General features: G+C 36.0%; 1 protein-coding gene across 15 annotated transcripts in view; it reads right to left on the bottom strand.

Annotated features, from left to right (window-relative positions):
* The window catches only part of APBB2 (amyloid beta precursor protein binding family B member 2), a 419679-nt gene that overhangs the window by 80137 nt on the left and 316655 nt on the right, over positions 1-22887 (bottom strand). For all 15 annotated transcript variants that reach the window (XM_074229546.1, XM_074229547.1, XM_074229545.1 and 12 more), the window contains 2 exons: positions 22508-22654; positions 11818-11945 (listed from right to left, as the gene is read on the bottom strand). In XM_074229546.1, the coding sequence (XP_074085647.1) occupies positions 11818-11945; positions 22508-22654 (275 nt within the window). The remainder of the gene's footprint in view (positions 1-11817; positions 11946-22507; positions 22655-22887) is intronic.

Raw genomic sequence — 22887 nt, 5'->3', positions numbered from 1 at the left:
AATGGACCACAAACAATGTAATAATATCAAAAAAATTCTACCAAATATCCTTGATAAAGGCCTTAGTTCTCAAACATATTTATCCCTCAAGGAACCAAGTCAAACTTGTAAAAAATAAGAACCATTATCCTACCAATAAATGGTCGTGGATATAAACAGCCAGTTTTCAGAAAAAGAAATTAAAATTATCTACACATATAAAAATGCTCTAAATCACTACTGATTCAATAAACACAAATTAAAACCACTCTGATATACCCATCTCAAAGCTATTAGAAATGATAAATGCTGAAGGAAATGAGGGAACATAGGTAATAAATTCTTGCTAAGAGTTCTGAACTGGTACAACTATTCTGGAGAACAATTCTGAACCATGCTTAAAGGGGTACAAAAGTGGGCATACTTGTTGACCCAGCAAGACCTCTACAAAATCTGTACTCCAAAGAGATCAAAGAAAAAGAAAAAGGATCCATATTTTTAAAAAGTATTTATAGCAATTCTTTTTGTGGTGGAAAAAAATTGGAAATCGAGAGAATGGGCATTCAACTGAGAAATAACTGAGTAAGACATATCATGTGACTATGGTGGAATACTATTATTGTGCTATAAGAAATGACAAGGGGGTTGGTTTCAGAAAAACAAAGAAAGAAGTTTTATGAAGTTATAGAAAGTAAAGTGAGCAGAACTAAGAGATCATGATACATAGTAACAGAAATATTGTAATAGTTATCAACTGTGAAAGACTTAGCTTTTCTGATAAATAAAATGATCCAAGACACTTCCAAAGGATTCATGATGAAAAGTGTTATCCATCTCCAGAGAAAGAACTGATGAACTCTGAGTGCAAATGGAAGTAATTTTCTCTCTTTATGTTTCTTGGCTTTTTTATTGACGTGACTAATATGGAAATATGTTTTGCATGATTTCACACGTATAATGGATATCATATTGTTTGCCTTTTTGATGAGTGGGGGAAAGGTGGAAAAATTCAGAACTCAAAATTTTAAGGAAAAAATGCCAAAAAATATTAATAGAAAAAAAAGAAAAGAAAAAGAAATGGGGTTACTAGTCCATGCACAAGGATTCCTGTGGGTCACATACTGACTTAGTTTTAAAATGTAATTTTGTGTATGTTTTGTTGTAACATTATAATCTGGTTTGGGTCACATGACTCACAAGTGTTGTGGGTAATATTTTTGATTCTTCTGAGATTGATTTATCATTTCAATCTTGCCAGAAGGTTAGGCTGCTCTCTCAGAATGATTTGAACCTCTTCCTTTTCCCTTTCCTTCTTTTGGTATACTTTAATCTCTGGAAACATTGAGCTTTCTTCCCCTCCACCCTCATAGTGCTTTGGATGTAAATTGTCTGACTAAATCAAGATTTTCTGTTTTTTTTTCCTTTTCTTCACTTCATTTTCATAGCATGTACTTTAATGCAGCCTAGTCTCGCACCCACTCTTCCTTCCTTTATTTATATCCTAAATTACTCTTGGTGAGATTTAGGGGATTCAATGTTTCCACTTAAAAATAACTATTTGTTTACTTATTGATACTTGGAACATATGTCTGATTCTGAACTGCCTAAGCATATATAAATTCTCTTCCCGCCATCTTCTTCCTTCTGTTAATGGTTTAGTTTTTATTTGGGAGGGGGACAGGTTACAGACTTACAATCTTTTCTGCCATTCTAATTTTTCACTTCATCCTGAGCCCACCTAGGGGAGAGGACTGGGGAAGAACAGCCGACAAGACAGTGAATCCTAGTTGAAGTTAAATCAAGAAATGCAAAAAATTGTGTATTTCTAGCTACAGCTGAATCCAAAGGCTTTGTGCCATTAGGAGATAGGGTGGAAAACATTAATCTATTACCTTCTTCTTTAAGAAAAGAGACAAAAAAAAAAAGAAAAGAGACCAAAGGGAAAGAGAAAGAATCAATATTGAAAATATTGATCTCAGTAGGAAATGCCTCCCATCTCCACCTAGTTCTCACACATCCTGATTATTGCCTGCCAGATGGACACCAGCCACAGAGTCTTTGTATCCTTGCCCACATCAGAGGCAGAGTAAGCGTGAATCAAATTCTGAGCATGAATTTTTTTCCTCTTAATCATTATGCTTTTTTGGTTAAAAAAATAAGTATTTCAAGTTCCAAATTCATGGCAACCACACAAAAGGTGGTTTTATTTAAAAGTTAAGAAGAAAAATCAAAGTTTCTTGGGGACTTTATTCCTTTTTTTAAAAAAAAATCATTGTGGGTACAGATTGTGTGTGTGTGTGTGTGTGTGTGTGTGTGTGTGTGTGTGTTATATGCTAGTGTTTGTAGATGTTTTGGATGGCTAAGGGTATAACTACATCCCTAATCACTGACTATACTGAATAGCCAGATATCTCTTAGTGGATTTGACCAAATAAAACACTTTCCACTTAACACACACACACACACACACACACACACACACACACACACACACACTCTGGTAAGAAATGCTTTGGTTGTATTTCAATACTCAAAGTATCTACCCTCCCACTCACTTTTTTGTAAAAGTTTTATTATTCCATTTTTTAAATTAATATTTTATTTTCCTCTGATTACATGCAAAAACAATTTTCAACATTCATTTTTTAAATGGATTTCCAAATTCTCTCCCTTTCTCTCTCTAACCCCTCTTATTGGGAAAGTGGGCATTTTGATAAAGGTTATACAGGTAGAATCATGTAAAACATATCTCTATAGGAGTAATGTTGTAAAAGAAAACATAGATAAAAATAAAAGCCTAAGAAGCATAAAGTTAAAAAAGGTATATTCCAGTCCACATTCCATCAGTTCTTTCTCTGGGGATAGATAGATAGCATTTTTCATCAAAGTCCTTCAGAGTTGTCTTGGATCATTATATTGCTGAGGATAGCTAAGTTATTCACAGTTGATCATCTTATTGCATTGCTGTTACTGTGTACAATTTTCTCCTGATCCTATTCATTTTACTTTGCATCAGTTTATGTCTTTCTAGATTTTTCTGAAAATATCTAGTTCATCATTTCTTATAGCACAATAGTATTTCATCATAATCATATACCCTTTTTTGTCATTGAGATTGCAACACCAGCCTGGTTTTACATTGTAGGCTGTTCAGAAAAACTCCCTGAGGAAATAGGGAGGAAGGAAAGGAGGGAGAGAGGGAAGCAGGGAGGAAGGTAACAATAATTTCTGAGGTGCTTATTATCAGTCAGGCAGGCAACTCAAGTGCTAAGGATACAAATACAAACAAAGAACCCTGCCCAAGGATCTTACATTCTAACTGGGGAAGACAATAAGAAAGAGCCCAAAATACTGGTATGGAAATCAACTTAATGGAAATACTATTTGAAGAGTTTCCTAAACAGGCAGCCACCAAGCAGCTACAATCACTGTTTAAAAAGTTCCACACTCTTCCTATGGGACATTTCATTGGACAATCACTTATAATGTCATCCTTTAAAGGTTATTCCATGCAAAAAAAAGTAATTGGGAGCATCATAGCATGATTAATAGGAGACAAGAAAGTCACTTTTAAAGATATAAAATATAACCATAGTTTAAGTCAGCAAAATGGTCAAGTAAATTTTGAAGACTTTGCTTATCACAAAAGTGCATTAAAAAGAAATTAACTCTAGAGGTCAAGATAATAGTGTAGCGTATGGAGAGAATTATTGCTATCTCTCAGAAGACTTTTTTTTTTGCATGAGGTGAACTAGCAGACATATCTAAAGATTAAACTTTCATCAGCAGATCTCAGTATTTCATCAATCTTTCATTACCATGTGGCTTAAAGAATCATCTGGTCAGGTACCATTAAGAAACCTTCTATCTTTCAAACTTAGACCAAATTACCCTAAGGAAAATATAGCTCAAAAACTAGCAATGCAAAAATTGTAATGACTTTCAGATTTGCTCAATCCAAAAACATTTATCATCCTATCATCATTATTCAAGACTCCCCTACTGCCACCCCTTGATCCTTGACAGCATAGGATTATCAATATATAAAGTTAGTTCACAAGCAAAGAAACAATGAAGACAATGGACCTCCAGGGAGGGGCTAAGGAAAATGACTGAAAACGTTAAAAAAAAAAGACGGCATTAAAATTTCATTGGTGCTATTGATTGTTTAAAAATGGTTACCTTGTCTTATCCAAGATTATATCGTGATGAAACATGACTGGGTTATATTTTACAAAAGTCATACTAATAAAAAGTCAAAGAAACAGGGTCATATCGGTGGTTTCTGATTTCTATTCCTTCAATGATTTGTCTGAACTTGGTTCCTTAAAATGGAAATGTAAATCCTATATGTGTACCTTGAAAAGTGTAGAACTCTGGGGAAAGAGTCTGGTAGTCTCAGTCAGTTATAGGAATGAGTTGTGAGCAGGACCTGAGTCAATTAGACAAATTAGAAATTTGTCTTTAATGAACTCTGGCTCATAAAACAACCAATTCCTTCTCTTCCCTCTTTCATTTCCTACTTCCCTTTTTCCTTCCTCCTCCTATCTATTACTCAAATATCAATTACATCAATTATACACATCGCACCCTGTCCATGTCTACCTATGCTGTATAGCTCTCATCAACACTGTCCTAAAATTTTAACATGGTGGGGTCATTTGGAATGCTGGAGACCCTTCCTCAGTTCCTGATATAGCCAGGAGACTAGAGGAACACTTTTACTATGACTGCCTTCTTGTTCTTGATGAAAATCCTTATTCCTGTTTTTCTCTTTTTTTAATAAAGGAAAGATTTTATTTACTTTGAATTTTACAATTTTCCCCCAATCTTGCTTCCCTCCCCCCACCCCCCACAGAAGGCAGTCTGTTAGTCTTTACATTGTTTTTTGTTTGTTTGTTTGTTTTGTTTTTTTATGTTTTTGCAAGGCAAACGGGTTTAAGTGGCTTGCCCAAGGCCACACAGCTAGGTAATTATTAAGTGTCTGAGACTGGATTTGAACCCAGGTACTCCTGACTCCAGGGCTGGTGCTTTATCCACTACACCACCTAGCTGCCCCTAGTCTTTACATTGCTTCCATGGTATATATTAATCTAAGATGAATGGGATAAGATAGAAATCATATCCTTAAGGAAGAAAAATAAAGTGTAAGAGATAGCAAAATTACATAAGACAATGTGTTTTTTTTTTAAATTAAATGTCTTTGGTCTTTGTTCAAATTCCACAATTCTTTCTCTGGATACAGATGGTGTTCTTCATCGCAGATAGCCTGTTTCTCTCTTGTTCAGTGCAATATTTAGTCAATATTAAGGAGAAATGATAGAAGGGAGCTCTTAAAAGTTAAGAAATTTGACATTAGCAGTCAGCAATCCTCCCTAGCTCTGGAAGTATAATTGATAGACTAAGAGATGTACTCAGTTTAACCACTTAACAATGCTGGTACCCTAAAAAATAAGTGGGGAAATTTTTTTTAAAGGACAAGAAGAAGAAAAATGAAATACTTTAGATTGTGGCCATCTTTCTCTGAATCACTTGTTTTTAATATAGCTTACTCTTGGTACATTACCATATACTACTTTGCAGTATAACTGAAATGATTCTACTGCTTACTCCATCCTCTAAACCATGGAGACCCACAAAGGCAGGGACTGAGTTTTGTTTCTCCATATCCTCTCCATTTGCAAGCTAGGAACACCACTGCGCTCAATAAACTTTAACTGAATCAATGGAGACCAGGGAAGGAGGTTCTTATCCTGCTCATCTGAACTCAACATAAAAGTTGAGTTAAAGTTTAAAGTGCTTAGTTAAAGTACTTAGTTAAAGCCTTCATGAAGACTTTATAGATTTGCAAGGATGAATGAAAATATTGAAAAAGCATTTAAGGGTCTACTTTCTCCCAGGTACTCAAGGAACTTCCATTTTAATATGGGAAGAGAACACTGATGGGGGTAGCTGGGGGGGAAAGGGATTTGGGTTTGGGAAATCACAAGAATTATGAATGAAACCACAGAACATTCACATCCTCATGACAGGTTCTTTCTAGTAGTAATAGTAGATTTAATTTCTGTACCCAGACCAAGAGTTGAAGAGCCATCAGTGGAGAGGGAGAATATCCCCATGGTGGCAAAGGCAGTTGGCAAGTTGCCTGGATTTGATTGTGATCTTCTATGAACTGTCCTTTTAAAGTTATAGCAGTAAGCAGGGCTTATACATTAAAGTCACCTACATATTTGTTATCACTATTTTATGCATCTTACTATGAAAATCTGTCCGTCTCTTCAATTATTCATGCCCATCCAATTATATAGTTGACTGAACAGAGGGTCAAATGATAGGCAGGGAAGAGGAAAGAATGGATATGAGACCTATGCTTTATATATAACATTATATTCTAATTAATCAGCTAAATCATGGTTAGATCAGAACAGGTCCTTTGTACCAGACATAAACAGAAGCAATTACCATGACAGAAGAGTTCATTTTACCACTTTCTTTGTGCATATTGCTTACTCATGGTTGCTGTTTTCAAAGGTGTCTGGGATTTGCTAGTGTATTTGTAAAGGTTTCCAACTCCATTTTTATTCCTAAGGATAAAATAAGACAAGCTGGAAGATTCAGGAATACTGAATATGTTGTATTTGTAAAATTGACCAGGCTCCTTGATGGACTGCACATGTGCTACTGTAGATCCCAGACCAGTAATCAAGGGAACTCAGATGGCCAGTAACTACATATTTTAAAGGCTTCTCTGGCTAGTCTTATTTTAGTAAAGGAAATGCAAAAATTACAGACTTTGATTACATGTAAACAATTAACATTCTCAAGTAAATACAATTTATTTCTTTATGTAGATTAAAGGTTCTCGTTCTCTCCAAGGCATTAATTATGTAAATATTATTAGTTTACTTAGAAAAATTTTTGTTCCTAGATAGGGATGAATTAATGAATTAATGGTTAAGCTTTTACTGTTCTAACAGGATTGCTTATATAATTTCAAATAGCTTTCATTTTCTTACATAGGCCAATAGTGCTAAGTTTAAAAAGATAGTAAGTCTCAATTTTGGGGGCGGGATTTTGCAAGGTAATTGGGTTAAGTGGCTTGCCCAAGGCCACACAGCTAGGTAATTATTAAGTGTCTGAGGCCAGATTTGAACTCAGGTACTCCTGACTCCAGGGCCGGTGCTTCTAGCCGCCCCTAAGTCTCAATTTTTTAATAAACTTTTTTCTTTATATTCCTTTTAGATTTTATAATTCTACAATGATATTTATGTATAAAAGCCTACATCATCATATTTTACACTCTACATTCTTTTACTACTAATCTGATGAGATATTCACATGAAGTTAAACTAGATGTCCAAGCTACATATAGCCACTGAAGGAATTGTCATATATAAATGATATACTTCATTTTGGAGGATAGTTCCCCTCATAACCACAGGTGCTTTCCCATCTCTCTTTTTAGATATAGTGTAGATAATGGAAGTCAGAATGATTGCAAAGTACTTGGCCAGGCCTGGAACTGATCTTGGTCCTCTAAAATCGGTCACTCTCTTTTGAGATGTCAGTCCTCTTGTTCAGGTTCTGGGTGGCAAAGGCTTTCAGTAAATAAGAATTCACTAAAGTCCAATACTACCTCAATTTCTTACTTCTGAGTAGTGGTTCCCCTGAGAGCATCAGTTGATAAATTGGTATCAAGAATTGACTTTATTAACAAGAAAATAATACCCTGAACAAACTAAGTGCTTTCTAACCATTACCTCATTTGAAACAACAGTTATAGAAATTAGGTCATACAAGTATTCTTCTTCTCATTTTAAGGACAAGAAAACCAAGGGTCAGGCAGGGAGGTAAAGCTTCTATCTTCTCATGAAGTCACAGAAAAAGCATGATGCCAGAAGTGAACTCAAGGTTCCGACTGTCTCAGGAATCTTTCCTGTACCTAAGATTACTTTTCACTGCAGAGGAGGGTAGGGATAGAAAGGGATGAGAACCTGGTATTTTCAATCATGCTTTCCATGAAATAGGAATGAAATGGGAAAAAATAAAAATTTTTTTTGTTTTTGTTCAAGGTAGTGGGGTTAAGTGACCTGCCCAAGGTCACACAGTTAGGTAATTATTAAGTGTCTGAGGTGGGATTTGAACTCAGGTCCTCCTGACTTCAGGGATGGTGCTTTATCCACTACGCCACCTAGCTGCCCTGAAAAATTAAATTTTTAAAAAAAATTTAGAGCTTACATGTGGATAAAACTCTTGTGTTTCATTCAACCACACTAGGGCCACCTGTTTCATAATTTCAGTCATAGTTATGACTATTCTTCCAATTTAGGAATGGACTTTTATAGACCTTAGCTTATTTTTCAAGCGAACAAGCAACAGTTAAGTCCTAACTGATATGAATAATGAATTTTATCACAAGGATCCATGCATTCAAATTTCTACTGTGTGCAGTTTTATTTATGTAAAATATGGTAATTGAGTCCAACCCAATATAAATATGTAGTATATATTTAAATAACATGACCACTTCCCAGGATTTATTATCCAAATTAATAGGAACCCAGATGTAAAAACTCCACCAAAAGCAACATTAGTTGCTCTTTTCATGTCATTCACAATTAAATATCACTAAAATTACTGAATTCCCAGATGTGGGAATACTGAACTCACCACATTTCCATGAAGATTATATGACTCCCTTGGAGGAGGGGGGGAAAAAAAGTAATTGCCATGCTTAAATTTTCTTTGCTAATTTTGAAACTAAGCTATTAAGTGAACTGTTCTGAATTTTGAAATAAGATTTTCTGTCCTTCAAGTCATGGGTACAGTAGACTTTTACTATTCCCTTTAACTATATGAAGAAATCCCCAAAGATATTCCATTTGCTCAGCAAGGAAAGCTACTAAAGAAAATGGGAAACGAGGCTCATTTGCTCCAGCAAAATGAAACACTTTTATGTTTTATTCATGCAAAGTTAAAAACCCATTTTCCTTTCCAGCATTTCAAATTGCATTTGCTCTTAAAAGAAAAATAAAAATTGGAAGCAGAGAAAGTAAAAACACAGTAATTTCAGATACATTCTTCCAGGGAGTCCTAAGCTCAGGGGAGAACTTGTTTTCCCCCTCCTACTTCTTAATTCATTGCTTCTAAAGGCAGATCAGTAACAGCCCTGCCAATATTTAAATGACCTATTCTGATGGTTGGTGTGGAAAGAGTTATTGGTAGCAGCATGCTGGCAAATGTTTCACAACCAACCATCAAAAAAAATCATACATGATACACTTTTAAATTTAATCTGGGGTTATTAACATTTTTACTATCACTGTCTTGAGTCTGGACACTCAACCAAATAATAAATTGTCATGATTTGCAGCCTTTACTGATTTTTCATCCTGAAAATTTGTCTGTTGGCTCAGAGTTCAAGCTGGTCCTAGCACAACCTAACACAACCCTGGATATTCTAGATTTCACCATCCAAGAATAACCCACTGCAACCAGTATACTTATTTGTAAGGACTGGGTGGGACTAAGGAGTATGTCATTGCAGAGAAGGTTGAATTCATTCATCTGTAGATGGGACTTGTAGATTATTAAATCACTACCAAGCCATAGAATTGTAGACTCTCTGAACTATCCTTATATTCACATTCATGCTACTTCACCATCAGAAGTTTTTGTCCAAAGCCCTAGAGTGAGCCAGGGGGGCTTATTTTACACCACTGCCACTTTAAGACCTCTACCTGCTTTACAATAAATTAGAAAATTTCAATTGTTGAAAAATACAGGTATGTGCCTCTGAAGCTAGCAAAGCCTCTTCCTTTGATAGTCGATTGAAAGCATGCTTTTTAATTATTACCTCCATGCATCAACTCACAACTAATTTGAAAAGAACATGGTCTTCTCTATATTGATATGAAACACACACATATGTGCATGCACATACATGCATATATATATGTACACACACACATACACACACACCCCAAATCATAGTGCTGATAAATTTCTCTCTGTTAACAAGAACTTTATAAATTCATCAATCTGTATGTTGCACTATGTTCTTTCAAGATCCCCTAGAATTTAACACTGTTGTCTGAAGCCCAGAAGATCCAACAAAAGTGAAAAGTTAAAATGATGATCTAAAATACTTTTATCCAATCACTATCTCACAGCAAATTTTACCAGTAATCAAAGTCTTTAAATCTACAATCATTAAAAACAACCACTATTACCACTTACTCCTTCCCCGGGTCTTCTGCCTATTCCTAAGTTCCTTCCTCTCTCTGTTTCCCAGATCCTGCCTTCTGAGCTTCTTCCTGAGAAGTAGCCAGTTCAAGTGTGAGAGGATAGAGTAATTGAAAGTAAAGTATTTCAGTAAAGTTAGGGTTGAAAAATACTGAAAACAAGCTAGCCCCTCATAAAATTATTAAATTCACTTCACATACTCAAGTCTAATAGTATGGTTCTGTTGGGCAAGTACATGCTACTGAATCAACTTACTCTTTCTAAAGAGCCTAACATCACTGTCTGGGTTCCCAGGTCATACATAAGAGTTCAAAGAAGCAATCAGCCCTCCAAGAAAATTTCCCTAATTAGCAGGCAGGGAACACATTCCAGCCCTCTCCTCTAGATCACATTTCTCATTCTTCACCATGCCTTCTTCAGGATTATAATTTGGCATTCTGCCAAATCACCTCCCCAACCCAAGAGATCTATTCTTGCCAATGCCTAGTACTGGCCAGAACAGTAAGGAACTAGGATTAGCACCGTGTAAGATGACTGAACCAGCTAATGATAAGTGCCTTTGTCCTTTGTCTATACATAAGAAACACCCTGTTTTGCACCAGTAATGGACATGTATCATTCACATCTACACCACAGTGATTTTGAGACCAGCAACTCTGAGGTACTGTGAAATCGGGAAGCGCTTTCTAAATCAATATGCAAAGTAAATTTATTACTTTTTGTATTATGTGTATTTAATTGTATGTTAATTCTTTGATGATTGGTATCTCATATAAAGAGTATATATGGACAGTTAGCTAGAACACTAAAAAAGTAATAACCAGGAAAATCCATTCCCAAATCATGGATAGATAAGTAAACATATTCTAGCTGGAAAATAGACTACAGTAGACTTTGTTCAGAAATATATACACTAGAATTTAGATGTATTTAGAACATGAAGGTCTTGGAGCAGAAATTGATAGCATGTAAATTTTTTAATTCAAACATTCATTTAATCTCTACCACATTCTTAATAAACATAATTTACAGATACAAGAACTATAACTATATGACACAAACTCCTATTTTCAAGCCCCCTCATTGGATTGCAATAACAATAGGGAATAAAGCAAGAACTGAAGAAAAGGGAAGGCAGGGGAAAGAGAGTGTTCTGAGAAAGTCTGGGTAGGTACTGAACCACAAATTGTGGATCTAGAGAACAGGAGAATTTTCAGAACAGAAACATGGAAGACTGAATAGGTTTTGACCTGGGAAGTGAAAAGTTTAAAAGAATCATCAAGTAGGGAAATAAGTATGCAGGTATGTATGTATACATACAGACATGAATTCATACATATATACACACACACTATATTATAACATGTGCATACATACATATACTTACATATATATATATATTTGAATGTGCTTTTCATTTTAAAAGATTCTAAACTTATAATACTGCCAAATTTCATTTGTGAATGTAGAAATAACTAGGGACAAAATTTATTATTTTTTTTAAAAAACCCAAACCAAGGGCACTAAGTACAGTGATGCCTGGCATAAATCAGAGGTTAGACGAAATATAAAGGAAGATTTTACTTAACTCACCGGCCATTGTCTCGGCCCACACCCCACACACGGATGCTCACAATAGGTTGAGAATGAAGGACAGTCCGATCCATGGGGTCAACCAGATTTAGCATATTGTTCTCCAGAATGAGATACATATCTTTCCCCTAAAATTCAACAAGAAAACAAGGTATAAACTTTATGCTTCTTGGATAACTTGATCTTTTTTTTTTTTGAGGAAAGGAGGATAAGCAAAGTTATTTTCTATATTCTGCAGAAAATAGTTGAGCAAGATTAAGTTAATTAAATAAACATTTATGAAGGACCTGGTGTGGACAGAGTGCTGAGCTATGTGCTGGAATTGATAGTTTAAATAATACTGTTAATTAAATAAATAACAGTCCCTGACCCCATTGAAATTAAATTATATGACACCTACAATTTTATTACAAGATAACACATAATAGGCACAGTTGATATCCAATTGGAATGATGAAGTCTTTCTGGCAGAGTTGGCATTTGTGCTTGGCTTTAAAACTTGGCTTGGAATTCAAAAAAGCAGAGGGAAAATTAAAAACATTTGAGACAAAGGGAACAGGATTAGAAAAGCCAAAGATGTGGGAAAATATGGCTCACAAACAGGAACATCAAGTGTACCACCTAGCTTCAGGGTACTGTGCGATGAGAAGAATTGTATGAAAAAAGTCTGGGTAGAGGGCAGATTAGGGAGAGCTTCAAATCCAATGTTAATAGATTTTAGGACTTCAAACATCGAGTATGAATTTAATTGATTTTTCAGTAGGTAACAGAGGGTCTGAAGGGCTTAAAGCAGAGGGAGAACAAGAACACAACAAATTTTGAAGAATGTATTAAACATGGAAGAAAGAGGGAAGGAAGATCAATTGGAAGGCTAGAGCATTTAGGTGGGGGCAATGAGTATTTATACTATATTAGTGAAACAATAGAGAAAAGAAAATATAAGACATGACTGGGCAAGTAACTGGATGTATAAGGTAAGGGGGGTTAAGAGTGGGACCTAGAATCAGAGATGTAGACTTACAAGAGACCTTAGGAGGATATCTAGTTCAACCCCATGGAAACTGAGGAAACTGAATTGAAGTGACTTAATGGCCCAAGGTCGCATGGATAGCTAAGCTGCAGAGTTAATGATTGAATGCAGGTCCTCTGACTCAAAACTTCAAGGCTTTTGCAATTGCACAAAATTAGAAATCTATTTTGGATGATATGCCTTTGATTCAACTGCTTCTTTGTTAAATGATTGCAAAGAATAGTTGTTTGGTGCCAAAAGAAACACACAAGAAGGCTCCTGCCTCATTGGAACTAAAAAAAAAACAAGAAGGATGTAAATATGCAAGTTTGCACCATTAAGAATAGCTTATACTGACATAGCAGTTTACAAAATTCTGTAAGACATTCAGAGAAGGAAAGCCCTTCAGTCAGAATGAATCAGGAGATGGATACAATCAGCCTCCTGTAGAAGGTAGAATCTGAGCTGAGTTTTGAAGGGAGCAAGGTCAGGGAAGCCAAGATGGCAGGAACTCTCACAAGCTCTCCCCAAACCACTCCAAATGCCTTCAAATAATGACTCAACCAATTTTGAGGGTGGTAGAACCCACAGAAAGACTGAGTAAAACAATTTTCCAGCCCAAGACAACTTGGAAGATCCAGGGGAAAGTCTGTTACTCCAGGGTTAGAAAGGGCCATGCTGGCTTCAGCCATTCAGGGACAGACCACCAGACATCTGCGTCCATGGCAGCTGTGGTGGTTTCCAGACCTCTCAGTCCATTGAGGGTAAGGGGGTCCAGGGGAGATTGCAGAATCTTTTTGCTATCTATCCCTAAGGCAGGACTCTGTGCTTTTTTTTTTACCCATTTTCAGATCCAGATTACAATCTGAGGGTCCCAGTTTCAGGAAAGGGAGCTTTACTACCATAGTAAAACAGAGACTCTCTTCATGGCTCCAGAACAGAGGGGAGTACTTGTGGTCTTCCACAGACCAGAGCAGAGGACAGGAGGGCAGTCAGAGCCTCTCAAGAACTTGAAAGAATTAAATCTTGGGGAGGGGGAAGTGTGTGTCCCTGAAAACAGCTACAAAACTCTCAAATGCTTTGGACAGTGCATCCTCAACCCTGGAAGAAAAGCCCTATCTTAATAAAGAGTTAAAATCAAGTCAGAGGCTGGGAAATAAACAAACAACAGAAGAAAAAGAATCTGACCAGAGATAATTACTTTGTTCCTTTGGAGGATCAAATTACACACTCAGAAGACAACAAGGTCAAAGCTTCTGTACCCAAAGTCTCCAAGAAAAATATGAATTGGTCTCAGACTATGGAAGATATCAAAAAGGATTTTGAAAATCAAATAAGGGAGATAAAGGAAAAATTGGAAAATGAAATGAGAGTTATGCAGAAAAATCATGAAAACCAAGTCAGCAACTTGGTTATGGAATTACAAAAAAGAATATCTTAGAAACCAATTTGGGTCAAATGGAAAAAAGCAGTCTAAAAGGTCAATGAAGAGAGGAATAGCTTAAAAAGCTGACTTGGCCAGATGGAAAAGGAGATAAAAAAGCTCTCTGAAGAAAATAATTCATTCAAATGTAGAATGGAGCTAAGTGAAGTGTATGACTTTGTGAGAAATCAAGGAAAAAAATAAAACAAAACCAAAAGAATGAAAAACCAGAAGAAAATGTCAAATATCTTATTGGAAAAACAAATGACCTAGAAAATAGATCCAGGAAATATAATTTAAAAATCAATGGACTATCTGAAAATCATGACCAAAAAAAAAAAAAGATGCTAGATTTTATTTTTCAAGAAATTCTCCAGGAAAATTGCCCTGATATCCTAGAAGCAGAAGGTAAAATAGAAACTTAAAGAATTCAGTGATCATCTCCTAAAATGAAAATTGCCAGAAAATATTACAAGCAATCAGAAAGAAATAATTTAAATATCATGGAGCTACAGTCAGGATAACACAAGATTTAGCAGTTTCTATATTAAGGGCTAGTTGGGCTTAGAAATGATATTACAGAAGACAGAGGAGCTTGGATTACAACCAAGAATCAACTACTGAACAAAACTACACATACTCTTTCAGGGGAAAAGATGAACATTCAATGAAATAGGGGACTTTCAAATCCCTGAAGAAATGACCAGAACTAAAGAGAAAGTTTGATTGTCAAGTACAGGACAGGTAAAGCATAAAGATGGTGGATGGAAAGGGAAAATTATGAGAGAATTAATGATGCTGAACTGCTTATATTTCTGTATGGGAAGATGATACTGATAGCCTCTATGAACATTATCATTTATTAGGGCAGTGAGAAGGAGCATATATAGACAAGGCACAGAAGGGAATTGAATTTGAAGGCATAATATATTAAAAAGTTGGAGCCAATGGGTGTGGAAGGTATGTATTGGGAGATAGGAAAAGGAGATGTAGAATGGAGTAAGTTATTTTCATTATTTAATGGAGTGGAAGGTGAGGGGAGTGATAGAGCCTTCACTCTCATTGGAAGCATATCAGAGAGGAAATAACATATACATTCAATTGTGTATAGAAATCTATATTTCTAGAGGAAAATAGGAAAGGAAAGGGATGGGAGAAAGGGGACTGGGGAGAGGAGGTTGCAGGTGATAGGAGAAAGAGGCAAGATCATGGGAAAGGATAGTCAGATGCAATACTTTAAGGGACAGAGTGAAAGGAGAGAATAGAGTAAATGGGGGAGGAGAGAAATAGGATGGAGAGAAATACAGCCAGCAATAGCAACTGTCAGAAAAAAATATTGAAGCAATTTCTCTGATGGAGTTATGTCAAAGAAAGAGCTGATGGTGTCTAAATACAGACTAAAGCACTTTTTTCCCCTCTTACTTTATTTTTCTTGAGGTTTCTCTTTGTGAGGAGAAATATGTATACTTTTACAACATGACTATTGTGGTAATGTAAAAAAAATATTCAGATGTCAGGAGAGAAAGTAATAGAGACATGAAAGGCAACCAGTGAAAAGACACAATAAGGGAAGAGTACTGAATTCAAGGTAAAGCAAGAAAACCCAGAGTTATTGGATTAAAGTATAAGGAGACTGGGAGCAGCTAGGTGGTACAGTGGATAGAGCACTGGCTCTGGAGTCAGGACTACCTGAGTTCAAATGGGGCTTCATGAAACCTAATTATTACCTAGCTGTGTGGCCTTGGGCAAGTCACTTAACCCCATTGCCTTGAAAAAACTAAAAAAAAGTATAAGGAGACTGGTAAGGTAGGAAAGGACCAAATTGAAAAGGGCTCTAAATGCCAACAATTTGTATTGGATTCTGGACATAATAGGGAACCACTAAAATTTAATGTGTAGAGAAATGACCTGGTTATGCCTATACCTTGGTAGTTGAGGAGGGATTGTATTGCTTGCAGTAGCAAGACCTTCTAGAAGGGGACTGCACAATAGTGGTATGTGATAAGATCAGAGTGACTGTGAGTATAGAGAAAAGGTGTGTGCATGTGTGTGTGTGTGTGTGTGTGTGTGTGTGTGTGTGTGTGTGTGTGTGTGTGAAGGTAGCATATAACACTTGACTTGGTAACAAGCTAGCTATGTGGAGAGAATAAAGGGGAAGAAGGTTTTTGAGAATGATGTTAAGGTTATAAGCCTAGGTAACTGGGAGATGATGGTGTCTTTAACAATCAGAGGGAAGTTGGAAAGAGGAGGAGAAAAATGAGTCCATCACTTTCATTGATAAAGTATGATTAATGACGGGACAAGGGAGGTAAGGGACTCAAGAATAGTGTAGAGTGGAACTGGCTTACCAAGGGAGACATAAAGAGCAAGAACATATATAACCAATGCAATTACGACTGGGGAAGGACAAAAGGACAGAGAAACTGGAAATCATGGTGAGGACAAAGAAAAGAGTTAAGGAGATAAAAACTCAAGATGAGAGAAGGTTATAATCAATCAGATAAATGAGCTTCAGAGTTCATGAACATGGGAGAAGAATGCTTGTGGATGATGGTAAGATTATGAGAATAGCAACTTCTGTAGCCTAGTTTCTTTTACTGATCACAATTACAAAAATTAAATGATCACTTAATTTTTTTATTGTTAGCATCAGCATCATATAAGAAACTGTACATCATCTTTTTTTAAAAGACATTATTTATTTTGAGTTTACAATGTTTTCCTTAATCTTACTTCCCTCCCCCACCCCCCACAGAAGGCAATTTGTGAGTCTTTACATTGTTTCCATGTTGTACATTGATCCAAATTGAGTGTGGAGAGAGAAATCATATCCTTGAGGAAGAAACATGAAGTATAAGAGATAGCAAGATCAGACAATAAGATATCAGGTTTCCTCCCCTAAATTAAAGGTAATAGTCCTTGGTCTTTGTTCAAACTCTATAATTCTTTCTCTAGATACAGATGGTATTCTCCATTGCAGACAGGCCCAAATTGTCCCTGATTGTTGCACCGATGGAATGAGCAAGTCCATCAAGTTTGATCATTGTCCCCATGTTGCTGTTAGGATGTACAGTGTTTTTCTGGTTCTGCTCATCTCACTCAGCATCAGTTTGTGCAAATCCCTCCAGGCTTCCCTGAATTCCCATCCCTCCTGGTTTCTAATGGAACAATAGTGTTCCAAGACATACATATACCACAGTTTGCTAAGCCATTTCCCAATTGAATTTACTTGATTTCCAATTCTTTGCCACCACAAACAGGGCTGCTATGAATATTTTTGTACAAGTGATGTTTTTACCCTTTTTTCATCATCTCTTCAGGGTATAGACCCATTAATGGTATTCCTGGATCAAAAGGTATGCATATTTTTGTTGCCCTTTGGGCATAAGAACCTGTACATTATCCAGGAGCACTGCAGACAATAATTCCTAAACACCTACAGTCATTTTTTCTTTAAAATCGGGAAAATAGACTTCACTGAGGAATCTATTTGACTTACACATCTACATGCTTCTTTATTAGAAGATGAGAGAGGCTCAGAAGATATTATTTTGAGGACAATCCAGAACTAAAGCTAAAAAAAATAGTAAACTTTTATTAATTTTAACACAGCAAAACAAAGCCTCCTCTGAATTAGTGGTAATATTGAAATGCAGATTTCTTTTTTTTTTTTTTTGCTTTTTTTGTTTTTTATAGGTTTTTGCTAGGCAATGGAGTTAAGTGGCTTGCCCAAGGCCACACAGCTAGGTAATTATTAAGTGTCTGAGGCCGCATTTGAACTCAGGTACTCCTGACTCCAGGGCTGGTGCTCTATTCGCCACACCACCTAGCTGCCCTGCATATTTCTTTTAAACAAGTTTTTATTTTAGCTAGGGAATAATAAAAATCTTTAGGAATACTTGTAATTAGTCTATCAAATGTTTGAATATAGATTCTTGAAAGTGCATAAAAAAATCATTGTTTTGTCTTGAGTATTTTCAATAATTGCCCTGAAATGTTTTGAATACTAATAGTTTGTTCTATGAATCGCCTATTGCTGACAGCTGATCTTTCCACTGCAATGTCCTGACACACCATCTCAAACTTGACACATCTGAAAAGAAACTCCTATATATAATGGACTCTAATGATGGAAGATCTTCAGTGAGCAAACTGAACTCTATTCAAGAAAATATAGATTTGCATAGCTTTTAAATGGGAAACAATGTGCTTGGAGAATATAGTTCTGGCAGCAGTGGGTGGGAATGATGAACTAGTATGGGGAAAGATGGAGGTAGAAAATTAGTTAAGAGGTTATTTCAATAGTTCAGTTCAGAGGTAGAAAGAGATGGGGTGACCATGGAAACAGAAAGAAAAGCACAAACTCAAGAGACATTTATTCTAGGTAGAATTGACAGAAGTTGACAACTAATTGGGAATAGAGGGAGAAAGAATTTAAAATGGATATGAAATTTCAAGTCTGGGTAATTGGGAAAGCAGTTTTTCCATTAACAGAAATAGGGAACTCAAAGGCAGCAACAGATTTTAGGTTATGAAAACATGCTGAACTTGCTTTGATGGTGGATATCCATAAGCGGATGCTCAACATTTAGAAATATAGACCTGAATAACTTGGGAGAAGAGATAGGGGTAGGGACATAGATTTAGGAATCACCTTTAGAGAGATGATTATTGTAACCTCAAGAGGAAGTTGCATCACTATGGGTATTTTAGAGAGAAAAAAATCAAAGTGAGCCAAGGGAGAACCTTGGGTAATTTTCATAGCTGAAAGCAAGCTGAAGAAGAAAAATTTGAGAAAGACAGAAAAAGAATGATTTATAGAGGTTGAAGGAGAAAGAGGAGAGTACAGTATCAAGGAGGGGAGTTACAAGACAAAGTGATTAATAATAACAATAGTAATAGATATTTATATCCAGCATTCTAAAAGTTTTATTTCAGTTTTTAGTTTTGGAAAAAAAATAGCTATTAGGTTATTAAAGCTTAAAACTGTACTGAGACTTTTAGGATATTCTGCAGAGTGTTTAAGATTTCCAAAATATTTTTGCATCCATTGTCTCATCTGATCCTCACAACCACCCTGGGAAATAGGAAGTAGCATCATCACCATTTCACAAATGAGGAGATTGAGAGTCATTAATTGATTTGCCCAAGGGTCACAGGACTAGTGGATCTGAAGTAAGGTCTTCCTTACACCAAGTCCAACATTCTATACAATGTACTGTACAGTTGCCTAATTAATAGTGCAAAATTCTATAGAGAGGTTAAGGAGGATGACAACTGAGAAAAGCCCATGGAATGTGGTCAAAATCAATGAGGTAAAGGGAACATAGAAGATGACCACAAGGCCAAGGAAAAGGTTTTTGCTCAGAATGTTGGTGTTCTAGAAATGTTTATAAGCAAAGAGTAAGGGAGTCAGTGGAGAAAGGCCGATGATGCAAGAAAAACATTAGGGATGAGAAGTGGGAGAATAGAGGAAGGAAGGCTTAATAATGAGTAATAACTACTAGTCAAATAAAAATGATAATAACAAAAATGATAGCACCTATAATATATGTAAAATGCTTTGCAAACCTTAAAATGTTATCTAAACATTAGCTGCTATTGATTATTATTACTGTTCTCATCACTAAATAGTTCAACAAGATCATCAAACAGTTTTCCTCAAAACAACCCCAACATATCAATGGTGCACATATTATCATCTCCAGTTTAGATATAAGGAAAATGAGACACAGAGAGGTTAAACATCTTGCCTATGATCTGGCGGTGAGTAAGTGTTGAGATGGAACTTGATTTCTTGATTCCAAGTATTAAGAATGATGTGCAAAGACAGAGCCCTATCTCCTCATCTCTGCCATTTGAAATCATTCTCCTCTAAAATTCAGCTAAGGTGTTTCTTTCTCCAGTAAGTCTTCCCTGTTTCCTCCAGCTAAAGTAAATTCTCCTTAATCTTGAGAGTTTTGTGTGGATAACTCTAATTACATTTTATCTTGCATCACACTTATTTGTGTAAATGTTACATTTTCTCCCTCCCTTCATGTTATTCTAAGTTCTTCCTGGGCATAGGTTGTGCCAGTTTTCATTTGTGAATTGCCAGTACTAGCCATGGTGACTTGTATAGAGGTGGTGCTTAATAAATATTCATTGTGTTTGTTTACAGCAACGTGTGAGACAAAGCCACAGGCTGAAAATGAGGGGGCAGAGGCAAGATTGGAGACTCAGGACCTTAAAAGATTGACATAGCTGCTAGAGAGAATAGGCAGGGAAATGGAATTAACTGGGTAGGAGCAGCTCAAAGATGGGCTGATATTTCCAGAGTCAATACAGTTAGCCCTTTTGCAGGTGGCAATGAAGGACACAAACAATTAAATTAAGAGCTTCAATCTCCAGTAACCAAATGTTTGTTGAAAACAGGGGCTTCATCCACAAGGGGGGTAAATCCATCTTAACAATATAAATCACAGCACTATTTTAGATAAAGGTAAATATTAATTGAACATACATTCTATGAAAATATAGTTCTGTGTGAGGCATTATGGAGATAGCAATTTACAATTCTAGTATGAACAAAATGCTCTCCATTTCTACTGAGATCTGATCCAGTGCCCATTTAATTCTATAATCCTGAATATAGTCATGAGGCTGATATTTTTAACTGTACATATTTGATCAATAAAAAGCAAATATGTTTTGGTATTGAATTCATATAGAGAATAGCAAGGAATCCCATAGGAGAGATATGTGGTTATGACATTCAAAGTTTTTACTCAGCATGTCAACAAAATTATATTTCCTAAATATAACCCCCCAATTCTATCCTCCCTCTCTATGCCACAGATCTTGAGAATATGGAGTTTTCCCAAAGTATTTAAAGTCCACATTGCTTGTTAAAAATCATCTGCAGTCTAGACTGCACTGGATATATTCATACAAAAGATTATATTTCAAGATGAAAACTTATATCTGAATTTGGGGATGATACTTTAAAGGGCATGCCTGTTTTTATATAATCCCAGTAGAAATGGAGTTTCTTGACTGTTAGCACCATGGACAAGGCTAGTAGACTACCTTATCTATGGCCCTCCAAAAAAGTCTTTCTAGACTTTGCAAAGCAACATGAGGAGAAGGGCAGGGGAAGGGAAGGGAGCTTGTCTTTTTTTTTTTTCCATTTTATGTGACTTCATAAAACTTTAAGATTATGCCACCTGTTAATCTCCTTTCTAAAACTGTACCAAGAAGGGATTTAAAATGTGATTTCTGAGGGAGTTGAATTCAAGAAAGAAAACTGAGGCAAATTCTGAAAAAGGACAGGAAAGGAAGGGCAAAGGGAATAAATATTCATATAGAGTCAAGCACTGGGCTGAGTACTTTACAAATATTATTTCATTTGATCCCCTCAACAGCCCAGGGAAGTGGGGGCTATTGTTATTCCCATTCTATTGAGGCAACCCAGACAGAGATTAAATTATTTGCTCATGACCATAGAGCTAGTAAATTTATGTCGTTGGATTTGAACCCAGTTCTTCCTGACATGTACCCAGGGTTGTATTTACTGTGCTCCTAGATTCCTGAATAAGATAATGAAAGGTATTATATAAAAGGAGGAGGCTTTTAAATGTCCAGGAACTATGGAACCATTAACCCTCACTTTGAGTGAGCCCTGAATATGAGAGAGCAGACAAAATATATAGACATAGCTAATATATAGACATGAACTAATTACTGAAGGTAAGCACTGGAAACAAGATCTTTCAAAGATTTCCTATAAAATGTTTATATGATGGGGTTGATGATCAATCTTAATGGACCTACTTATTTCATCAGTGCAACAATCAGGGACAATTTTAGAGGATCTGTGATGGAGAATACCATCTGTATCCAAAGAAAGAATTGTGGAGTTTAAACAAAGACCAAAGATGATTACTTTTAACTTTTTAAAAAAAGTTATCTAATTATATAATTTTACTATCTCTTATATTTTATTTTTCTTTAAGGATATGATTTCTCTTTTGACACATTCAATTTTGATCAATGTATAGCATGAAACAATATAAAGACTATCAGACTGCCCTCTGTGGGGGGTGGGGGGGGAGGGAAGCGATATTAGGGGAAAAATTGTAAAATTAAAAAAAAGTTTATGTGAGAAATGCTTTGAAAATCCCTGGAGATGTTATCTAAGCCTGCAGCATTATTATTCTGTCTTCTAGAAGCCTAGGGTTACAAGGAAGGCTTTAGAAACTTCTTTGAAGGGATCTTACCTCTCCCCAAATGCCAACTGTGTCTCGGATGTCATTTTTGCAGTACGAAAGTTGTCTGATGCAGTTATTCACAGCCACACTACTCTTTCCAGGAGCAAGGTCCTCTTCTGCCATTTCTACCCATCCTAGAGAGCGGACAGCGAAGCACTGGAAGACAGAGAAGACAACAAAGAATTAAATGCATGTCAACATATGGACAAAACTCAAAACTTCAATCAACAAATTAATATTTGTCCATTTATGTCCATCTACTTTATATGTAATAATGGAAATCCTATCAAATTAAGCTTTAGGATTTTTTTAAACCATGTAGGCAAAATATTTCCTAGAATGGCACCATACCAACCAGTGAGAAAGAGGGAGATTGAAGGGTTTCAGTA

Source organism: Macrotis lagotis, chromosome 3, assembly GCF_037893015.1.
Source record: "Macrotis lagotis isolate mMagLag1 chromosome 3, bilby.v1.9.chrom.fasta, whole genome shotgun sequence".
NCBI classification, from domain to species: domain Eukaryota; kingdom Metazoa; phylum Chordata; class Mammalia; order Peramelemorphia; family Peramelidae; genus Macrotis; species Macrotis lagotis.
Note: the sequence above shows the minus strand (reverse complement) of the source record. Positions and strands in the feature narration are given on the sequence as shown.